The sequence below is a fragment of the Protopterus annectens genome, chromosome 1.part1 (genome assembly GCF_019279795.1).
Source record: "Protopterus annectens isolate FY-2018-M chromosome 1.part1, PAN1.0, whole genome shotgun sequence".
Classification (NCBI taxonomy): domain Eukaryota; kingdom Metazoa; phylum Chordata; order Ceratodontiformes; family Protopteridae; genus Protopterus; species Protopterus annectens.
This window is the reverse complement of record NC_056726.1, coordinates 118489089-118514420: the sequence shown is the minus strand read 5'-3', so window position 1 is coordinate 118514420 and position 25332 is coordinate 118489089. Positions and strand designations below refer to the sequence as shown.

General features: G+C 35.9%; 1 protein-coding gene across 1 annotated transcript in view; it reads right to left on the bottom strand.

Annotated features, from left to right (window-relative positions):
- The window catches only part of LOC122814238 (dynein axonemal heavy chain 5-like), a 3525594-nt gene that overhangs the window by 2633127 nt on the left and 867135 nt on the right, over window positions 1-25332 (bottom strand). Inside the window, exons 23-25 of the mRNA XM_044086840.1 lie at window positions 20723-20840; window positions 14922-15047; window positions 4897-5062 (exon numbers count right to left, since the gene is read on the bottom strand). Of these exons, the coding sequence (XP_043942775.1) occupies window positions 4897-5062; window positions 14922-15047; window positions 20723-20840 (410 nt within the window). The remainder of the gene's footprint in view (window positions 1-4896; window positions 5063-14921; window positions 15048-20722; window positions 20841-25332) is intronic.

Sequence of the window (25332 nt, the reverse complement as noted above, 5' to 3'; positions counted from 1 at the left end):
TGCATACGTTTAGTTCTGCAGGTTTCTGAGTGTGATATTTTACACTTGGAAACTACCTTACACGTGCAACTCAAACCCAAGGACTGGTTCAAATCTTCAATAATGGGTCATATATTGGTACTTAACACACCCAGTTTCCTTCTCACATTTTAAGAAAATACATTTTGGCACCTCATATCATTGCAGTTGTATCTAACAGACAAAGGATAGATGCTGTGTTGAAGATGTGGGGCAGCTGGGGCTGACTATCCACATGTTATAGCCACTTCCAATGTGATAAGGAAACTGATCATGCCTTACAAAATCTCAAATTCTAGATACTGGAACTGACTTTTCAAGACCCCACATTAACAATCACTGAATGGAAATGTGTATTTCATGTACTGTCCACTTTATCAACCATTATTTTTTGTTACTGGAAGGGATTTATTAAATATATCACCAAGGATTTGCATTGATATTGTAATACACTTTATAATGCTGTCCAAACTGACCCTGGCTATGGATTACTAAATGAATGCTGTTTGATTTTTCTTTATACATGGTTTACATTATCTTATATTGTTCCTATAATCTTGTATAGTGGATATAAAAAGTGTATACACCCCTGTTAAAATGCCAGGTTTTGTGATGTAAAAAAATGACACCATAATCAATCATTTCAAAACTTTTCCCACCTTTAATGTGACCTATAACCTGTACAATTCAATTGAAAAACAAAGAAATCTGTTAAGGGAAAACATATAAAAAGTAAAAAAAAAAAAAAGGTACAATAAGCTGGTTGTATAAGTGTGCGCACCCTTAAACTAATACTTTGTTGAAGTGCCTTTTGATTTAATTACAGTAAAAGAATAGTACTAGAATTGGGGGACAGAATTTGTATAGATTTTTGGGTAGTTTTACTGGTTTATGTAAGGTGTAAATTAATGAGTGTAGATGTGATGGATATAATTGGGTGGTGTTTTGTAGTATGTATGGGTGGAAAAGGTGTCTAGGAGGTATTAGAAAGAGAAAGGATACATTTGTCAAAAATGTGGCTGCTGGAATAGAAGGTCATATGAGATGACTTTTGTCCACTGAAGCAAAGCGAAGGTATGGCAATTTGCTTGATGATAGCGTGTTAGGGTGTTTTATCAGTACTCTATTCCAGAAAATAAATAAATAAATAAATATGGCATTTTATTGGAATGCAGTGATGATAACTTATTGCTGCCGGTGAAAGAAATGTTTTCTATAGCAGTTGGTAAGGTATTGTACGTAAAAATGTATTGTGTACAATTTTGTTACTGAAATGTTAAGTGAGAACTGTACAGTATTTTAAATGCAGCCTGCTGGTTTAGGATTTATGTGTGTATTATTGAGAGTTGAGGAGAGCTTATGGGTGTGTGTTTCTTCAGTTATATGTGCATGGCTTTATGACGGAGTAGGAAGGAGTTTGAATAGTGGGTGGAGTACAGTTCCTATAAAGATAATGATATGAGGGGTGGCTGTGGAATGTGGGGAGGCAGGGAAGCAAAGCAGTTATAGCCTAACACAAGCAGGAGGTAATCATTCTAATGAAAGTATCTAAATTAATTTAAACAATGGATAGTACATGTGACTTTCTCACTCTGGGCCAGTAATCAAGGAGCCTGAATCCTCACCTCTGACACTGGAGAGGGATGTTCCCTTGGAACTAAAATAGATACACACAGTATTTCCAGATGCAGCTCTCTTCATCAAGCACAATTTCTCTTAAAACACACAGAGAACACATTCAGTCTGGGGTCCGGATTTCTCTCTCTGTTTCTAGGTCTCCAGTAAGACTCCTCACTGGCAAAGCTATAGAGTAGAGTCCTCAGCTGAGTATCCAATCCAAGTCCTACAGTACCCTCTCTATGAGACCAGTGCTTCCTGTCCCTGCTGCAGACAGCTGACACACACACACTCTTTGAGATTTGATTTTCACACACACACACACACACACACACACACACACACACACACACACACACACACACACACACACACACACACACACACACCTGGTCAAGGCTGGTACAGATTTACTAGCTATGCCCCCTTCTTCCCAGACTATAAGGTAGTTACACTGGAATCAGACACTCGAAATTCAGCTACTCTAAGGCTCTTATAAGGGTATGCAATTATACTGAGTGAATCTAATATTAATACAAATGTTAGTTTGACCAATAGCAAGGCTTTCAGGAGCAGACAGAGCTGTCACCAAATAAATATAAGTACTTTCAGAGATTAAACTATTCTGTGAAAAACCAGCAACAATGAAAAGTTTAAACATATTTAATAATAAATAGGAAAACCACATGAAAATACTAAATATCTATTTACAGTAAACATGAGAGCTTCAATCACAAGAAATATTAAAATAACACAGAGGAACAAATTCACACAGATAGAGAAAAACAGTACTTAACTAATCTCACTATATTTTCCTGACTGATCTAAAGAATTTCTATTCCCTGGTCACTTACTAGAGCAAATCAAGATGGAGTAGTTGAGTGGTCCTTTTTTGTTAGGTTCCATGAACAGACTGCAATGAGACCTCAGTCTTAGGTAGTATTAAAACAACATTTTTAGTGATGGCTTACAGAATGACATCACATACATCTGATCATATGATTTCTGGTTCCCATACTATTCCTTTGGCTAAAAGCTGGCAGGATTTAGCACATGTGTTTTACAATACACATCTCAAGCTTTGCTAAAGTTTATTGCAGCATCTGGAAGCTGTAAATCAATTTTAACACTTTTGCTCCACCTATAGAGACTAACAAACTATACTTCTTAAAGATGTTGTGTCTCTGGCTTCATTCAAAACTGTGAGATAACATCTTTGTGGCCTAAGCCCAGTAATATCCTTTGTCACCATATATACATTTCAACTGTTACAATAATACATGTATATTTCTTTTTTCTGTCCAGGAGGGCTCACTGTTTGTACATTCTTAACACAAGCAGCTTTACAAATACATTTTTCAAAACGAACATCTGTACAAATCAGTTTGATATACAAATGAAATATAATTCTTTACAAAATTCCAACTAGCTGTGCTGGCATATGTTACACATCCACTGCCCTACTTCTCCTGGCATAGCTGGCAATACCTTACATCATCACAGTACCCATAATTTATACTGGCAAACATTAAAGTATGATTTTATTTTTGTTACATATGTCACATACTGGCTCCAAAAATGCAGTATCTTGGAGAATTCTCATTACTCTGAGATACAGCAATATTGGAATGAGCATTTTTAAGTAGCAGGTATGGCATCCGTGCCCCCTACATTGGGATATAGATGATAACGACTTCCTGCAAAAACATTTTTCTTATCATTAGAGTGAATTTTAACATTTCCTATATTTCCTATATATTTTTTTGTAAATCACACTTAAGTATTTACATATGATGTGTTTTTAGCTCTTTTTATATATATATATATATATATATATATATATATATATATATATATATATATATATATTTTTATTGTTTAAATGTGTTAATTAGTCATGTGACCGACAGTGTCAACATGATAAGCTAAATTTAGTTTAAATATTGAAAGGTTTTATGCTAGTTGTAACACTGATGAAGAGTCTTGTGACTTGAAAGCGTTGTGTGTTTTATACTGTGCCACAGCGGAACTCAGGTCTGCTAATGATTGGCAGTAGAGTTTTACGTGCTGGCTTGCCGGGCCTAACGCACAACCTTCAACAAAGGAACACCCGTTCACGCATGTCACCACACAGAAGACACTCTAACTGAGAATCGAACGGGCAACGTCTAACTCTGAGGCGACAATGCTACCGCATTAAACCATTTTAGTTTGCTGGATGGTTGGACCTTTGCTTATTTCTTCATTTACATTATTGATAAGCATGGTGTACCACATAATCTCAGGGTAACACCATTGGCACATAGGTAAAAGATCAGGTGGCCCCATTGTGCAGAATGTGTGCGGAAGATATGAAAAGTAGAGAAGGATGGGGAGCCCAGACTGTGCCCATATAGTACACATCAGAGGAGGAGGAGGTAGAAGGTACACCTGGACATAGATATTCACTGCAGACCCAATAGAAATTAGGGGCATGAACCTGAAAACTAAACATTATATAATGGCAGGTTGGAGGAGGAAGAGTTATCCTAGGCAATGAGCAGTCCAATATTTATTTATTCATTTATTTTTGCATTTGCTAACCAGGTTAGTCCGATTGGGCCCAAAGAGCCCTTCTGCAGCAGAGACCCGATGAGAAAAGCTCCAGGAAAGTAATTAGTACAAATAAGAAAAAAATCCTAACAATTCAAGTTAGGATACAGGCAAATATTATGAGAAGTAGAAGGTTCAAGGTAAGATCAGCTAGTCCTACAGCCACAGCATGTTGAATTGGAATTTAAATATTACTATTTAGTTAGATAACTTCTTGGTGAATATACTGCTTGCATATTACTATACAATAGCGGCATCACTATGCAATAAAATTTGCAATTTCTGATTATGCATTACAATTTGCGATTTCTGAAATGCATAGCTGAGGCCAATAGCATGTTTTCAATGTTTAGTTTTAATTCATGTATTTCTAAGACATGTAAAATTATGAGATGAGCTTCAAGGGAGATGCAGATCACAAAGCATAGCCTGTGCTGTGGAGTATATTTCTTATTTTTATGAATTCCACTCACTGTCTTTGTTTTTGATCACCAAAAGTAAATACTAAATGCAAAATAATTCTAGTGCATACCTCTTCTTATTTTCTGAATTCATTAGTATATGTTTATCTATTCCAAATGTTATCATAACCCCTAAAATACTGTGAAGGTATAGTCACTAATAAATGATTACAAGCTTATATACACCAAGAAGTATTAATGTACTCACTTAAGACCTGGCTGGTGAGCTCCTCTGGAAATTCACTAACACTAACTGCTGCAGAGCTGGTCACTTGTTGGGCTCGAACCAGAGCTTGATGCAGTCTGGAATGAGAGAGGCCTGTCCCAGACTTCACTGATGGCTTGTAGCTTTGGTTTGGAGATGAAGAAGTTTTCTGAAGAGAAACAAAGGCGAAGATATCACATTCTGGAATAAATATACTAAAAGAGTCAAAGCAAATGATAAAAAGGTCATACAGACAAACCTTTTAGTAAAAACAGCAAGAAAGAGCCACCCAAGCTAAAATCTTTTTTTGTATAACACCTTAAACCTCCTGTAAAGGAAGACCGTGGGATATAGGCAAATGACCCTTTAAGGACATACCATTGTTTCAGCTACAAGGCTTCTGAATGCCCATGACTTTTTACTTTCACTTTTTAAGTTCTTGTTAGTACATTAAGGCCAATAAAATTAAATCCCACTAGCTAAAGATATGCCATGTTTACCCCTTTTCTGAGCTTATCAGCACAGCATAAGTGGATTATTTGGCAATACTTTAGAAACCCAGAGCTTATAAACAAGCTTGATGTCTATAACAACAGGGTGACATAATCTAAGAATGTATTTTGTATTAATTCATGAAATGAATATACCCACCTCACATCTCATATTAGAGATTGGTTGCAATTTTTATAAAATTTGAAAAATGTATATAGATGCAACTTAGTTTGTGTTGCATGTAATATTTGTAGCTTTCTATATTTTGATCTTTCATTATCATCAGTAAAAAATTGTCAGTAAAACACAAGTACATTCCTTTAGGCAATACAAGTACATATGATGTGATCTGTACCAGTAATGTTAGAGTTAGGCACTGTTTAGAACTGTGAAAGTTACTAAGTTGTTAAACATATTTATAAACTTCCTCACTGCTAGTCTCATTAATTATCCTTACTTATAAATGTACATTGTTCTTGTTGCTTTTATTTAATTTCTGAAGTATTAGTCTAAACAGCGTTAACAACATGTTGCCCTGATACATGTAATTTTCATGTTGTTTGTGTCTGAAAAAAGACCCTTGTGGCACTGTCCACATACCTGCTCAAAATAAATAAATAAATGTTCAGGTGTTAAGATTAATACAGCTTATGCTTCTAAACATTGTTACTAAAATTATGAAGCAGCAACAGAATCACAGCATGTTCAATGGAAGAGAAGCTGAAAAACAATGCTTACATTTATATTATTTGTAGTATAAAATTGCCAAAAATCAGCATTTCAAAATGAGATGTACTAAAAAGCTAAACAAATTGACCCATAAATCTAATCCATATAAATGATCATATTATATAGAGAACCAACAGGGCAAGATTCAATAACACCTACACTAAGTGTACACGACGTGTAGTCAAGAACATCTCTTCCACATTTTTGTGCTTTCTAGTCACTCATAAAGATTATACTAAGCGTACATGTACACTTTGTGATAACATTTATGAATCCACCTAGTATTTTAAAGCTGCAAAAAAATCAGTGAGAAAACTAAAATTAAGATGAAGAAGGTTGTAAGATGCTATATATTGCAAACTGTAATGATTTTTGACATAATACACTGATGTTACAAAACCATGTATTGTTTTGAGAATATCTGTGGTTGAGAAAGATGTGAGTTATGTTTGTGTTCTCTCCACTCAGAATGGTGTACACTAAGTGTACACTTGGTGTAGGTGTTAATACATGTTAACATTTTAAAGTATGGTTTGCAATTAGTCCCTGTTCTCATAATTCAGTGTGATTATGAGCAGAATGCATTGACACAAAACACTCTGCAGAGAGCTAGTGTGAGAAAAAAATGCAATGACGTGCACCAAATCTGCAACACTAATACGTTTCTGAATATCAAGCAGGCAGCTGGTGTGTGGGACATATCAAAAGAAGCTACACAATGTAAGTAAGAGCTCTAAAGCATTTTTAACACAGCTATATCGTATATTAAAGCAGTCATCTCAAAGTTATAAAGGTACAGGTACACAAACAGCTATTAATTATATGTACAGTGGTAGTATTACTTACTGTGGAGGCATGCTTTAAATAAGGCATACATCCAACACAAGTAGGCTGACAAAAATTCACACACACACACACACACACACACACACACACACACACACACACACACACACACACACACACACACATCATGCATATTATATACCCACATATTCTATGCAAAATAAAGGAAGTTGCTATACTGTCACCCATAAAATTCTGATATTGCTATTCTGATATTATCAGCATGTGTAAGTGAATTATTCTGACATTGGTACAGTTTAATAGTTGCTTGTAATGTTGAAAGATTGCACACTTTGCAGCATCAGTCATGGAGTATGAAGTCTACATGAAACAGAAATGAGAAGTAGTATACAGAAGAGAGAAATGAGCAAAACATTATTCAGAAGCTTTATGAAGTGTACTGTGCATTTGTGCACACGTTCTGAGACGCAATGGCTCATGGCCTGTTGTTAGAGCGATTTTGGACATCATGCATATAAACGTGCACTTGTCCACACAACTGTATACATGTAGAGGAGTCTTAAAGTTTATGTCTTTTTTCCCCATTTCCCCTTGACACGTCTTGCAAGTGCAAAGTGTATTTCATACAAGTAGGGTAAACTGTATGAGCACCATTTCTTTTTTTCTATGCATACCCATCCACTGCCAACTGCACTAGCTGAATGCATAACACACTGCCATACTGTGTATCCATTGCATACTTTTCTTCTTCCACACCCCCAGCATAGTTATCCCATTCCAGTAGTAAGTAGGGTACACAGGGATACCATATTGTCGAAAGAAACCCTGTCCCCATGAGTGCTGCCTGTGCTATCATAGGTGCACACTATGTCACTATAGTAAATTGTGCATTGTTGCACTGTTCAGTGTAAGATGCATTTCAGTCTGTAGCATACCATGCAGCTCCCGACAGATGCACAGCTTTGCTTTTGTGGTTCACAACCCCCAGTACTGCAGTCAGGATGTATCTCACACTATATAAAATGTAGTGTATGAAAGACCTCTATGAAAACAATCACCTGACTGTTGATAGGGCTCAAGAGCTCATCTGTGTTTGTAAGATGCTGTCTATTGCAAACTTTAATGATTTTTTGACATAATACACTGCTGTTACAAGACCATGTATTGTTTTGAGAATATCTACGGTTTCATGAGAGACAATTAGGACATTATATTACATATTCAGAAAATTAGGCAATACATGCAAAACCACTCAACACTTAAAGGATATATAAACTGATTTTATGTATAAGGTCTCAGTAAAATATAATGGCACATACAGTTGAAATATAAATAGTCATGTTTATCTAAATATTTAAACAGAAATTATTTAATGTGTGATCATGTGAATAATTTGGTGCTTATATCAGTTACTCAGGTAGAAGATAGACCAATAATACTGTTCCAGTGCTGATAAGACATCATGTGAAGGTTAAAAATATTGCATTATGGCAAATTTCACTTTTAATTTTTTTTAAGCAGTTGGTTACTCAGTCCAGTTCTGGGTTGCAGCCACAGTTCATGAAGCACAAGAAATCCTTTGGGTGGAACAATGACAATGAAGGACCATTTGGCTGATCTAACTGACCAGCTGTTGAAAAGCTGGGGACTGTAACTACAATAGATGACACAGGGGAACAACAAATACAAATATGGATGAGTATATATACTAAGTGTTAAGGCTGCTGTAGGGTGAGTATATATGGTAAGTGTTAAAGGCTGCTGTAGGGGGAGTATATAATAAGTGCTAAGGCTGCTGTAGTGTGAATATATACACTAAGTGTTAAGGCTGCTGTAGGATGAGTATATATACTAAGTATTAAGGCTGCTGTGAGTATATATACTAAGTGTTAAGGCTGCTGTGAGTATATATACTAAGTATTAAGGCTGCAATAGGGTGAGTATATATAGTAAGTGTTAAAGGCTGCTTTAGGGGGAGTATATAATAAGTGCTAAGGCTGCTGTAGTATGAATATATACACTAAGTGTTAAGGCTGCAATAGGGTGAGTATATATAGTAAGTGTTAAGGCTGCAATAGGGTGAGTATATATAGTAAGTGTTAAAGGCTGCTGTAGGGGGAGTATATAATAAGTGCTAAGGCTGCTGTAGTATGAATATATACACTAAGTGTTAAGGCTGCTGTAGGGTGAGTATATATAGTAAGTGTTAAGGCTGCAATAGGGTGAGTATATATAGTAAGTGTTAAAGGCTGCTGTAGGGGGAGTATATAATAAGTGCTAAGGCTGCTGTAGTATGAATATATACACTAAGTGTTAAGGCTGCTGTGAGTATATATACTAAGTGTTAAGGCTGCTGTAGGGTGAATATATATACTAAGTGTTAAGGCTGCTGTGAGTATATATACTAAGTGTTAAGGCTGCTATACGGTGAGTATATACACTAAGTGTTAAGGCTGCTGTGAGTATATATACTAAGTGTTAAGGCTGCTGTAGGGTGAGTATATACACTAAGTGTTAAGGTTGCTGTGAGTATATATACTAAGTGTTAAGGCTGTTGTAGGGTGAGTACATACACTAAGTGTTAAGGCTGCTGTGAGTATATATACTAAGTGTTAAGGCTGCTGTAGGGTGAGTATATACACTAAGTGTTAAGGCTGCTGTGAGTATATATATATATATATATATATACTAAGTGTTAAGGCTGATGTAGGGTGAGTATATACACTAAGTGTTAAGGCTGCTGTGAGTATATATACTAAGTGTTAAGGCTGCTGTAGGGGGAGTATATACTAAGTGTTAAGGCTGCTGTAGGGTGAGTATATACACTAAGTCTTAAGGCTGCTGTGAATATATATACTAAGTGTTAAACTTGCTATAGACTGAGTGTATATAATAAGTGTTAGTTTGCACTGTGGAGTTTTTCCCCACCTCTGTGGTGTAGTAATCTATGAGTTAGTACATATAAGAAGCAGGGGAAGTGAGGCACTGGTAAGCATATTTACAAGAGAGGTGGCTCTGGCAGTGATGGGTAACCACTGGGACATATTCAGTGTTAGAGGGTAATACTCATTATGCTTGGGTAGGTGAATAAACATGAGAATTTTATTTTCAGGAGTTTTAGTAAATTGGTATTATGTGCAGAAAGAATAGTTGGTAGGTTCATAAGTTCATAGGTAAGTACGAGGCTAGCTGTCCTTGCGGGCCATTTTAAGCCTAACCAATTACATTTTTAGTGCTAGAATTAACCTATCCTATTTGGTTAGAGATTGGCCTTATCCATCCCAAGGTCTACAATTATATATTACCCCCTAATGAAAACAACTGGGTTCACACTGTAAATAATTTGAGGAGATCCATGTGTGGAATACAGAATTTAGGAGGTGCTGATGCCTGTTAGCAGTACATGGCCAGTCCTGGGATACACTTTCTATTACCCATCCACAGATTCAGGTTGCTGTTGAATATGTAGAGGGGTGAGCTGTGTTTTACAGAGATGTTTCAGAGCGGACATATGCTTTGTGAGATATATCTGTCCACCAATGACCTCCTTTGGCCTTAATGTCCATCTTTTACACCCCTGCGCATCCTGACCCCCATCTGATAAATCATTTGTTGCTCACACCTGATTTTACTTCCCTTTACTTCCTAATCTCTCCTTGCCCTTTTTATACCTCTTCCCACCCCCCTTTTCAAAAAGGATCTCACACACCTACCATACTATCCAGTGGTTGTTGCTGCTTCTACACCTCTAAATGTTACATATGTTTGAAATCCAATCATTAGAATACCTAATATGCTCTGCTTATCACTCCATTCTCCTTAAGTGTACAACTGTATTAATGCTAGTCATAATCCACATATTGTAGCACATTTCCTACAGTGTAACAGCCAGATGCAAGATGTTTATTGTCTATCTATATGTGCCCTTCCGTAATGCTAGTAATGCACACTTTGTGCAAGTTTTCACTGTCTTTGATTTCCTTCTGTGCTCGTTATATTCTTCTATGTTCGAGTATGTATGATTTGATTATTACATTTGCTGCATAGTTATTTTAACGTTGTAATATTATGCATTTGCCTGTGTCCCAAGTTATGGATGAAAACGATCCTTGAATGAATCTGACTAGCAAACAATAATACACAAAATAATGCACCAATAAAATGGTTTTATCATCTCCATGTTAAATGTGTGTATACGTTTTCCAGTTTTTTCTATTTTGTTATTTAAACTGCCTTTCCTGCTCTCTTTTTCCTGTTTATTTGTTTCACTGCATACTGTGGTCTCTCTGTCTCTCTGCAGTTAGTTTTTTGTCAGCACATTTTGCAACTTTATTCTAAGGAGGTTGGATTGGGTCACTTGGAGACTGTTTAGTATGGGAGTTGAGTACAGAATAGAAGGGAATGGATAGCTTGTGACAATCTGTTTTCTTGCTGAATCTCCCAGGAAAGGTTTAATCCTTTAGAGGGCACCAAGTTTTTGGTGGTTTTTTTCACACATTCATTAATATGAGTACTGAATTTTATTTTCTCATCAGTTGTGACAACAAAGAGCTTGGTGTTATTCAGCATTTCAATTTCTCACTGAGTTTTAGAACTGTGTTGGCTACAGCTTTATACTCCTGGGAGGGTCTTCTTTGGAAAAAATGATGTAAGCGTATGGGCTAGACAAAATGTAATCACAAAATTACACCAGGCGATGGTTCTTTCTAAAATACAAGAATGTTACCCGATGTAGAAACTCCAGGGCACAATACTGGAGCCAAGCCTAAGGATGGAATTTCTTTGTAAGCCCCTTGTAGCAGGATGACCTATAAATCTGAGCTGAGTTCAGACCAAACTTGTTGCACTGATTTGCTGATTGAGCTTATTATCCATAAAATGAAGTTTGAAGAAAATCAGGTAGAATGCCAATCAACTGGCAAGCAAGGTAGTTTACAGGAAACAAGATCCTGAGAATGGAAGCTGGTTCTCAGGGCATGTACTGTCACATCACTGCTGGGTATGGAGCTAGAGCTTGTATTGGAGATTGTAAGCACCAACTAGCTATGCCTGGTCTCACTCCTCTACACACAGCATTTGCTCCAGGAACACAGTTGTCATTAAAGAACTATTTATTGTCTGTTCCAGTATTTTCTTTTGAGAGAGACCACAGGTGACTGCTGGGATACTCACAAGTTCCTGTCTAGGTGCCCTACACTTCAAGATTGTACTTTTAAACAAGAGAGTCACCTGATTCTATCTCTGAATTGCAAAAAGGAAACTCTGTCTGTCATTTATACATATGCCCTTATTTTCTGTGCTAGGAGTTTCTTATTTATTATCCTACAAAATTCATTCACCCTGACTGTCCCTCTCTATGTTTGAACATTCCAAAACGTCTTGCAGATTTTACATATCTGAATAAAATATCATAGTTTCTTTATGTGTGTTTTACACAGAGTATTAAAGCTCATAAAGATCTTGACTGTAGGAAAGGATTGAGCTCTTCCTTAGTAGTTCAGTGTGAGACCTGTAACACAACGACCCTCACATGCACACTGCTTTTCAGTCTCTGCATCCTCTCTGTCACCATGCTTCAACAACATCTCTAGATACGTCAGCACCTTCACGTGAGGCACTGAAGCAGTACTGGTTCATACATTTTGTCCAGTGTTAACCTTTAAAAAGATGAGGGAACTGCACATGTGCAGTGGAAGCAAGAAAATAATATATATATATATATATATATATATATATATATATATATATCTTTTATATATGTATATATATATCTATATATATATATATCTTTTATATATATATATATATATATATATATATATATATATATATATACTGTACCAGAGCTGCAATATGATACTCATGAATGAACAAAAATGCATAAGAAAGGAACACATCTGACCTCTGTCATGTTATTCATGATGGAAGTAGGACCATCTATAGTTAAATAGAGAGTATCAATTACATGGCGTGGTGTGACAGTCATATCTGTACAAGTAAAATATATTTCCAGTGTTGATAAGTCTAGAGGTAAAAGCATTGCCCATGATTTGTGCAAGTATGCTCAAAGAATGACTGAAACACAGGCAGAAGATCAGACCATCCTCCAGCATAATATATTCACTAACCACAATGTCTGCTCTCAAACTCTCTCTGTCTCTTTCTTTCTCCGAAACAGACAACTTTAAAACCTCAATGGAGTATGTATCTATCCTATATCTATCCTAGACTGTGCAGAAAAATACTTGGAAAAAAATAATTTATGGACAGATGTTAGAGTTTCTGACTCGGTACAACACTTTACAATAAATCTTGTGCTCTTCACATTCTCACCCTCAATATGCTACATATAATGATTACAGAATTAATAATTTGAGAGAATTTTTTAACAGGCCTATTTCACAAAGTGTAATCTCCTAAAAGAAGTCTTTTTCAAATGTTTCATATCTTCCAATGTTTTTCTGCAGTTGAAGTATGACATGAGGAATTTTACTTCTAGTACATTGGCAATGAGAGTTTTTCACTATGCTGTCTCCATTCTGATTTTTACTCATATTCTAAAAATGCTAGTAATTTAACATATTCTAATGAAATTAAGTAGTCACTTTATAAGATTAAAAGTGCCTACTCTTTGTGTTTTCAGTCTCTGTGGTACACTTACCTGCCACAACAGCTGTCATGACTTTTGTAATCATAAATGAATATTTCTTGCTATCACTGTAGAATCTATCTAAATAAATAAAACTGAAATTCTATATATATTCCAGTTACAATAGATTTTATATTTTCCCTTCCTGTCCTGGAATTGTTGAAATCTTGGGAAGAAAAAGGAAAAGTTAAGGAACAAAAACCAATGCAATGGATGGGTACTGGAGCTCCCGCTCTAGCCGGGAATGAATGGGTACTGGAGCTCCCTCTCTAGCAGGGAGTGCATGGGTACTAGAGCTTCTTCTCCAACAGCGAATGAATTGATACTGGAACTATCTCTCCAGCAGGGAATGGATGGGTACTAGATCTCTCTCTCTCCACTAGAAAGTGAATAGATACTGGAAATCCCTCTTCAACAAGAAATGAATAGATATTGGAACTCCCTCTCTAACATGGAATGAATGGGTAGCCAGAACAGCTGTAAGATGGTTAGTAAATGCAGGAGGATAAAAAAAATAAAAAACGCCCCCTCCCCAGGTTGTGGTTACTTGTTGCCCAACCTTTCCATGTTAAGCAGCACCATTGTGGCTTTGCCTCAAGCATGGTTGCAATTGTCTTCTCCACTTGCCATACAAACTGGGTACAGTCCTCTAGATGTGAAATCATCTGTGACTTTCATAATGACAATACCTTGTAAGTGCTTGTTTGCATCCACCTATACTTTGGTAATAATTTACAGATGTATATATATTTTCTTTCTTAATGGGCCTCACTAAACTTTGTTGTTGTTTTTACTGCTATTCACTTTATTTTACTTATTTTTTTTATTTCTGTAATTTCTTTATTCCTTTGACTATTTTTTCGATGTTAGTATAATGTTTGTATGTTTGTTTACAATTCTATATTTTGTTCCTTTTAACCAGACTTCCTTGAGTCCTGGATATCTGCCTTAGTATGTCAAAGTTTAAAAACATCATTCAACATATTTGTGAATTTTATCGATTCAGGAAAATTGTCTGTGTTGCTGAGCAGCCCCATTTTGTTAGAGACAAAAACATTGTTTAATTTAACACGGCTGTTGCAGAATACAACATATGCTAATGTTGCTAGACTAACTATCAGTTTATAGATTGTTAAACTTTCAGCAGTGCAATGAATAATGGCAGAATATCTATTAAAAATAAGGTGCCCAATAAACAAATTATTTTGGAAAATGTAAAAATCCATGAAAATGAATGAAGAAAATGTGACGAAAACACATAGAGTATTTATTCAATACCCATTCTCACCTCATCAAGCCTTTTTGCTTCAGAACCATTGCAGAAAATGATAAAAAAGGTTCCATTACCTACCTCCACTGTCCCAAGAGCTGTAATGATTTCTGAAAGGGAATTTTTCACAGTAGTAACCACATTTTCCAGATCTGCCCGATTCCTGGATGAAGATGATGAAATCATCTCTAAAAAAACTGCAGGAATCTGAAATATTAAACAAGCATTCAATGCGCGGTTCATTTTATTTTGCCATATTTTGTCACTGTTTCTTTAATTAATGCTTCAGTTATTTTTTCAATAAAACAAAACTGAAGTTCTGTTGCACACTTTGATAGTGAAGAAGGTTTATTTCAGAATTACCATAAATATAGGTCAAATTACAAAATGGCTTAAAGTAAGTTACTCCAGTTTAATGTTGAATTCTAAGGCTGCATTTCACTGAGATAACTGAGAAAAGAGAGAGAGATAGAGAGGCAAGGAGAAGAATCTCTGCTATAGTATGTCCATGCTTACATTTCATTTTGTATACAGTAACTTAATTGTGTGTGCTTGTGTTTGAATGTATGTGCATTTGTGTTACATACTAGATATGAGTCATTATGTTCATAGGCTCCGTGTTAATTCCACACAATTCCTTACTACTTGTTAGTAACGTGTAATAACTGCATAGTGAATATCACTACCTTGCATTGCTGTGCTTCTAGTGCTGCCTACTACACTATAGCCTGTATATTGTGTTCACATAATGTTATGTAGCTTCATTTCTATTTCTGTTTCTGTTACTACTTATTTTGTATTGTAATGTGGAACTTTGTCTTTATGGGCCTCCTCTGAAAAGGGGTTACTCTACCAGTCGGACTACCCTATTCAACAAATATAAAATAAAAATTTACGTAAAAAGAAACCAGGAGAAATAAATGAGAGCTAACTTATCCAATGATGAAAACAACACATTTTCAGATTAGCATAAAAGTGAAACTAAAAATGTGAAAGACGTAAAGGAAAGACACATAGACTAAAAGTGTGACAGTAGTAGTGGCTTATCACAATTTATTTATTTTTTATTTACTTGTATACTTATTTATTCAGTTTGATAACTGGGGTAGAGCACTGATCCAAATAGTCCTATTTCAGTCTCAGCCCAGACAAATATAAATGACAGCAGACAAGTTAACAAGAAGTATCATCAACACAAATAAATTGTATAAAGATAGCAATGGATTTGTAACAGTAATAATAACACAATGCACAGTATAAGGGTCAGTAAGAAGGGATGGTTAGAGTACGGAGGGAAGAAGAGGAATTAGAAGAGAATGCAGTAGTGAACTGATAGATCACAAAGTGTAAAATATAGCAAAAGTAAGGTAAGGGCACATAGAAATTAGCTATACACAGCATAATCAATGTGGAAGAGAAGTCACATATCAGTGCAAAGAAATAATGAGAAGCAAATAAAGGGGCCTGGCTAGCTAAGTGTAGAGTGGGGGATTAGCTGATGTGTCCAGAGGAAAAGCATCTGCAAAATGACCACAAATACTGCATGCAAGTGGGTATGTGTGTGTGTGTGTGTGTGTGTGTGTGTGTGTGTGTGTGTGTGTGTGTGTGTGTGTGTGTGTGTGTGCGCGCGTGTGTGTTTGCATGAGCGCATGTGGGCGTAGGTGTCTGTGGGTGAGTGAGTGGGTATGTTAGCTGAGGTGAAACTATTATTGTTAAGACACTGGGCGGACAGAAGATTTATGAATCTATAAAAAGTCTGTAGTGGTTAAAATTCTGCTCTTGTAAGCCTATTTGGGTATTTCTGGTACTGTTCATATCCCAAGGTAGCAATGTGTATTTGTTAGACATGTGCAAGGCTAAATATCTCACAATTATTTATTAATATTTGTGACAATGGTGAAGACTGAAAAGCATAGTCCCTAGTAGCAATCGTGCAGGGATAAAGTCCTTACAGTGTCAATCAAAAAAGAAGGGGGTTATATTTTAAGCTAGAGGTAGCTTAAGATGTAACTGATATACCATTTGTCTACAAAGCAAAATTTGGACAGATGGAACACACTATACATGGATTTGTATGTAGTGCACACAAACAGTTTTAAACAGGCAGGGACATGAAGGATGGCCAAATGAAAGCAAATTAGATGTGAGATGAACAAAGTTGAAAAGGGGAGGTTAAGCAGGCAGAGTACCATAACTGTAGTATTAGCATACTGTATTGATAATGCAACTGGATTTTGCATATTTATGTATGGAGATCACTTACAATGATTTAGTTTAGATCATAGCAGAAGTAGTAAACATGTCGTCTTCTCAAATAAATAACTTGACCTATATCTGGACTGTCTATTTCAAAATTGCTACATCAAATGACATTATGGTGAATAACATTACTTGTCTGACTTCTGAAAATTTCCTAAAATTTGATCTGTATATCTAATTTGTTGTCTGATTCAGAAAATGGGATACTCTAGAAAGTCAAAACTTTCATAACTATTTATACTCACCTCACTACTGATAAGATGTACTTACTTTCTAGTTTATTATATAGCACAAACATGTTTTCAAATTTAATTTGCTCCAGTATCACCCAAGATGCAACAAGCCAATGATAAGACAGCTAAGTATTGACTGGCTATATCAGATGCATTATCAAGTTATTCTTCATGACTAAGATAGAATATCACAGTATTTCCATACAAGTCATGTTATACTGCTCTCAGTTACAGGTTCTTCAGTGCAAATTTGGTTCTACACCAGTTTGCCACAACAAAATTTGGTGAGCCTTCTTTTGTTTTGATTACCAGAAAGCTACAGAGCAAACAACCAATAGATATTCAAACGGTCCCAACCAGAAAATTTCAGCACATTTACATTTACTTATATTTATGCACTTTTGTATTTTATATCACTGCTTATTCTCGCAATATTTTATGGCATTCTAGACAACTGCTGGAAAAGCTGATTGATAAAGAAATGCATAGAGTAGCAGAAGGCAAGATAGGAGATGAGAAGTTTGGACTCAGATCAGGATGCAGCACAACCAACCCAATGTTATCAGTAAGACATATAGTGCGGATGAAGCTGGAGATGAGGAAAAAATCCTAGACTGGAGAAAGCATATGATAAGGTCCCAAGAAAGCTGATTTGAGCAGTCTTCTGATGGTCTAAAGTCCCAAAATCATTGAAAGAATTAGTGCAGACAATGACACAGATGCAGTTTTTGGGCTCAATAGAGGGGTTCCAGATGGGAGTGGGTATGCATCAGGGTTCAGTTTCAATTCAACTGCTGTTCATATTGGTGAAGGACTACATTAAGAAACAAGTCAGAGAGGAAACATCAACAAAGCTGCTATATGCAGATGATGTGGCATTACAAGTAGAATCTGAACAGGAATTTCAGCAAATGGTAGGAGAATGGAATGAAATGAAGACCTGAAGACAGTTGCCATGGCAGCAAATAGGCGAAATCAGAAGAAGCTGTACATAGAAACAGAATGGAAAATACTGGAATAGGTAAACAACTTAAGTATCTGGGGAGGTGGTTGAGGAGAAGGGAATCTGAATGATGAGGTCAAAGCTAGCATCAAAGTTCCAGGGGTAGTATGTGACAGAAGAATAACAAAGAAGCTGAAAAGAAAGGTGTACAAAACAGTGGTGTGATCACTACATCTGCATGGTACAGACATCTGGGCAGTGAAGGCAAAGCAGTTGAGGAAGCTAGAAATAATGAAGATGAAGTGTTTGAGATGAGTGGTAGAATGTACTCTGTGAGACACAAAAAAATCCAATCACAGCAGAAGTCAAACTAGTTCCAGTTGCAGAAAAACTTAGAATGAACACATTCAGTGATTGGGCACATGTGCCAGAAAGCAGAAGATGATATGGTGAAGAAAACTTGCAAGAGACAGGAAGAAGACAAAAGGCGACATGAATGTCCAGCCAAGAGAAGGATGTACTGCGTAAGTGAAGACCTGTAATAGTCAAGTATGACTGTCAAAGAATATAGGAAAGTGGCATTTCATTATGAGACCCGGTGATAGTTGACATAAAACCCCAACACCATGAAGAAAAAAATGTGAAAGAGGAGAATGATGACGGATTCTAGATTTTGTCCTTATATTACCATTTCCAGGGTTTTTAGATAAATCTGTTTTTCAGTCCCAATATTAAAGATTTGTTAAAAGAATGTTGTTCTTATCCTCAGTCATTATATAAGAACTGACTTTTTTCATTCTTGCTTTAACCTTGAATGTCTGCCAAGATGTTAGTTTATGTAATATTTTTACAACTGTAATAAATGGTTATGATTTTTTTTTATTTTATGGCTTTATTTTCTGCATTAAAAGCTGTTTCATTGGATGGATTAGGTCTGTGTTTGTTTTTCTCTGCTGGACTTTGACAATGGCTCTTCTACCTCCATCTGCACCCAAATGGACCATACTCATTCATTCTGGACTGCCAAGACCAGTATGGCTCACTTATTCCAGGCTAGGTAGCTCCATTAACCCCAGCTTCCTCCAATGGCAAAAAGGTAGCAGGAAGTAGCTAGCTTGCTGATCCTGCAGAGTGGCCTTCCAAGCCCATGGAAAGCACTCCTTCCTCTCAGTTGCTTCCTGAGTTCTGGTGAGTGATACCCCCTGCAGGATCATACCTCCACTTGCTGATTCCCCTGATTTTGTGCATTTGCATCATGTCAGTGGGTGCTCTCAGATGTGTGGTCCATGTATGCAATACCCAGTGCTCCCAGTAAGTGTCAGCAAAGTGCTGTGCCACAGTCATCCCCCTCCCCAACCAGGATGGACAAACCAACAGTGGCCTCTCTGACACACCCTCTCCTGACAGCTCTATTAAATGCTCAAGGTGCTTCTTGAATTCATGTGACCTGGGTGACATTCCTCTATGACACTGAAGCTGGCTAGATTTGTATTTTATATAGTTTGTTTGTGTCTTTCAGCTTTTTCCCGGTTAGGGGTCACCACAGCGGAACTCCGGTCCGCTAGTGATTGGTAGTAGATTTTTACATGCCAAGTTACCAGCCCTGACACACAACCTTCAATGAAGGTACGCCCATTCACGCATGTCTCCACGCAAGAAGACGCTCTAGCTGTGAATTGAACCAGACAGCATCTTACTGTAAGGCGACAATGCTACCGCAGCACCACCACCGCGTGTTGTTAACTTCTGAAAATATATCTTTATTCAAGTTGGATCTGTGGATATGGAAATATGTTACTTTATACTTTTTTGGTAAATTTTAGATACATTAATGAATGGTAGTTATCTATATAACTTCTGTCCTACCAATTAGTTCCTCTTTTTTTTTACAACAACATGGGCCTTTATAGTACTGACCTTTGACCTCTTCATACTTTCCCTTTTTATGACATCTATCAATCTGTCTTGTACATTTCATCCATATTGTCTTAAATGTGCTCTTCCTTATTTCTGTTGGGAATTTGCATCTTAATGCAAGAAGTTGAAAGAGAATTGTGCAACATGTCAAAACAGTTCATGTTTGGTATTCGCAATAAACTATTTTAAGTTTTGCTCCTAATTTTTGATGTAGACAGCTAAGCAACATGTCAACACAAGTGATTCACCTATTATTCTTCTGAGAGCTCATTTTCCAAGAAAGAGTTCAGCCAGTACAGATAAAGCAAGACCCTCAGCAAGAATTAAAAATGTATACCCACAGTATATATCGTTGTGTCAAGCTGCAGCTTGTGCATGTATATTTGCTTCAAACGAATAGATGTACCATCATTTTGAACCCCAGTCCTTTCTAGACTTGCTAAAAAGTAGATTAGAATACATGTAATAGTACAGGCTAATTTATGTTAAAATCCATGAAAAGTAGCCTTTTTATCTTTGGAGGTAATTACCATTGGCTCTACGATAACGTTATCCACATCAATCAGAATCCGGCTGGAGATTTCCTCAATTGCTGGATCAATGGTCTCTTCCTTGATTTTTCGAACTTTCTCTGTGAGATTTCTGAGCCTACATCAACATAATAAAATAAATTATGTAACAGAAAGCTCTTCCTGCAGGACAAGTAGCTTACAACAGACATAGTTCAGGTTGCCTTATAATAATGTTTCAGCTCTTTAAATAGAAACATACTTTCCTCATGTTTTGTTGTTTATCATGTCTTGTGGTCCCATATTCACAAACATTTTGCATTCTGTGTCTGGTTACACCTGTGACAACCTGTTTGAACTCCTAACTAATCAGGGCCTATTTGACATAACCTACATCATACTCCCACAAAGCTGACTCTTCTACTTAAAGTTAATGAGGAGGAAACACTTTAAGGGATTTAGTGATATGCATTCTTTGGAAAGAGGTATCTGGGGTACAATTAGCACTGAATTTGTTTGCTAGTATATTACCAACGTCTGCTGGGTTTGCATAGGTGGTGCCATTTTGAATAAGTGAAGTGGAATGTTGGGTGTTATTTCTTAGTTTCTTAATTTAGTATCGTAATTTAAAGAAGAATTTCTAATTGTCATTAGCTTCATATGCTAACATACATTCATGAGTTACTTTAGTAGACCCAATAGTATTTTTCAAGTGTTTAACAATATTTTTTTATACAGTCTTTGATATGAGGGCTATTGGATCTGCTGTATAATTTAAGGATTGTTTTTCTTTTATTAAAAAATTTATTTATGTTGTTGGACACCAGGCAATTGAATTTATCATGACATTTTGTTCTAGTTGGGACTGTCAGAGCTGATGCTCCTGTAAGTGAATTTTGAAACATCATCATGAAATTTCATGAGTTGATATGTGTAAAAGCCTTAAATTTATAGGCATTAGATGCAGAGGCTTTGGAGATTTTAAAGGTGAAAGTCATTAGTTTATGGTGTAACATAATCAGGGAAGGAGTTACCGCATGGAGAGGCAATATTTGTAAGAAATAAATTGAGAATATCACATCCTTCAGTGGGTATGTTAGCTATCTAATTCAGGGAGTTTTGTTCAGTAAATCTAAGAATTTGCTGGTAAGCCCTGCATTTGGGGCATACGTGATCTAATTTACTGAGTGATAGTTGAAGTGTAGGAGTTCAGAAAAAATATTAAAACCAAGAAAAGAAATTGTAGGGCAAGTTTCCCTGCACCATATCTATGTCAGGGATATGCTTTGCATTTCATACCTTGCTATTATATTTACTAATTCAGAGATCATGCAACCACAGTGAAAGGAGAACAGTGAAATCAATAATTAGAACATTTATAAGATGACGTTATATCATTTAATGTAAGTGAGAGAATTTGGAATTAAAACATTTATCTTATTCTCTTGGAAGCTCATACACTTCTTTTTAATAAATATGACTGAGTGCCACCTTTTAGTTACAGTATATTTAGTAACCCAAGAAGGGGGTGAATCATAAGTATTTATTGAAAATGGCAAAACCTTCTGGTTTGCAAACAAATGGGTGTGCCATAAATAATAGTGTCAATGCACCACAAGAATCCAGAATTTATTCTCTTCCATACTGCTAGTAAGTAATAAAGTTGTGCTTGCATGTCTTCATGCAAGTAGCACACTGATGTTTCTTGCTTGAACTCACTCCCATAATATAGTTCGTATCTGCCTGCCTCACTAATAAATGGCCTCATACCTGCCTGCCTCACTAATAATGGCCTCATACCTGCCTGCCTCACTAATAAATGGCCTCATACCTACTTGCCTCACTAATAAATGGCCTCCTACCTGCCTGCCTCACTAATAAATGGCCTCATACCTGCTTGCCTCACTAATAAATGGCCTACTGGCTGCCTCAGAATGGCAGCAAAACCTGAAACTTATAAACAGCAGACTGAAAAACTTAGAAAATTCACTACTAAGCAATACTGCTTTCTATTTTGCAACACAAAAAACACAGTTTCATGTGGATATAGTCAATGTCAGTATTCAAATGGACACATGAAGAGTAAATCCATTAATATCGTGACTATTCTACAACAGTTTTGTAACAAGGATATGTTCATTTGTGGTAGAGCCATTAAAATTACATCATTAAGGGTACATTAAAACATGGTAACTTCAAGTGGTATCAGTACATTGTAGAAAAAGGTAACCACTAAAAGTACCTTGTTACTTACTATGTGTAAGATTTCAGTTAACAGCATATTAACTTATATTGTGAGAATCTGCTTTGGTTCCTATTACATGGTCAAAACTGGAAATAGATTAAGACAGTGGATTAAAGAGCACTTTTATGGCATCTGGCATAAGTGTGCAAAAAATGCTGTGACTAAACAGATAATTAATAAAAGGACAGATTATTGTTTAAAATTCATTGCTTTTACTACTGTTAATCTAAACATTCATGGATGTGATATGATCAGTAAATTTTTCCACTATAAATTTAAGTGGTAGAATATCATAAATGCACATCTCACCCATTTAAATTAATTATTCAATATTATTCCAGTACTTAAATATAAATCATAACATCATATTAATTCAGCACTGTGACTATTGGTTTAAACATATGTTGTTACATTTACCTAAGTATTTAATGACTTTAAAGCACTCATCTTGTTACCATTCCAAAGCATGTCGTAGAAAGTATATACAAAGTGTACCCTGACCATTATTAATACAACATAAAAATACCAACAATATTTGTCTATCCATTTCAGTTGTCTCAAGTGTTACAAAATTTCACTTGGCTATCATTGTGAATAAATGATGTTTTGGATTTTTTATGTAATAACCACACTGTCTGAAGTGTTGTTTGCTGGTGCTTATTTTTAAGTTCTGGCCTCAGGTTGTGATAGATGGCTCATTACTTCTTCAAAAATGTGAATAAGGAACTTTTTTTCTTCTAATTACTGGATGACTGTGTTCCAAGGACAGTCAAGTGACTCATTCACTAACAGCAGTCATGCTATAGTTTGGGCACTGGAAAAGCTACAATACATTCTAGAAGCCTATACTGGCAATGATGTATGTTTGCTGCATATCTCCAGCGAAAGATGGTCGATAGAGGTTTTAGACTGTATAAATTCAGTACAAACACTTCTTTTAGCTCCCTAGTTGTCTGAATTTAACATACTTGATATTGGAAGATGCAGAGGTGGTAGAAGAAGACACTAACATTAAGACTTATGCAATGGAAGACAACTTAGAGAAATATAAAATGTTAAGTGAATATAAATGCTTTAAAAGAAATGGTATGTTTATCAAACTGTTTGATGATGAGATGAAAGAAACAAGTTTAATAAATGTCAAATGGATGTTAAATATTGTGAAAATGATAAAGTTTTTACATGAAAAGAAAGCAAAAATGAGACCACAACAAAGACAGACAATGACACGTTTACTCATTTTCACATAGAAGTTGGGACGACACACCTCAGTAAGGATAAGCAGTGGCTAGATAAGTGAGATCAATGATACTTACACTAAAAGCACAGAGTGTTGATGGTTAACAAACACTAGTATTGGACTTAACAGTTTGCCTTGCATCTTGTTAGACATTGAGCTATTCATTCTCAACAAAGGTTTTAACTTTTGCCCTAGCAAAAGGATTCATTTGTATGATATCATTTTAACATGTATTTGTTCACTAGAAATACAAATTTAAGATTAAAGTTTGATATCAAAGTGTGCATGACAACCACTTCCTTAGGAGACTGCCATCTTATATGCCTAAAAGCAATGAGCATGTTTTCTTGTTAACATTTTGTGAAAAATATATTAGAGACATATTCTATCAAGAACAAATGCTACAATAATTTGTCATATGATAAAAAGAAGCCTTCTACTATCTAATTAATAATTTCAGTCTTCACATAAAAAGAAAACAAAGGGGGAAACAGAAAGGAGGATTAGTTACAGAAAGAAATAGAAACTGAAGTTATGGATTACTTGTGAAGAGAAGGATTTAGTATAGGAAATCCAATTCAGGTAATGTCACAGCATGATGGAACAATGAATCCCCAGATTAAGGAGAGACAGTTGGAACTAGAAGCATTTGATCCTTGCCACATTAAGATGTTCTGGATCCTTCAGTAGGAAACCAGTACAAAAGTTCAGTTGGAGTTAAAATTCAAGGGATGGAGCAGGAAACAGGGCAACTCTGACACGGTCAATGTTGTGGAGTGATAAGCTAGTGAATTCTCATATGAAAGAGGAATGGATGAAACAGGATACAAAGAGAGTATTTCAAAGGAAGATGTTCTGAAACTTTCTATAGAATGCCTGCATGAAACAGACAGCAAAGAATGTGCTCACATTTTAGAAGAAAATGATCTAAGGGAAGACTTGCTCGATTTAATAGAGATGGATAGACATATTAAGATCGATGAAAGACATCTATTACAGAAAGTAAAGACCCAAAGTGTTAGATATCTAATAAAACAGATCAAGGCTATTAGAAATTCAAGTGATATAACAGAGCTACAGGGGATATATTGCTGTGCAGCTAAATTAATAACAGATAAATTCTTACCACAAAAATGCAGAGCAATA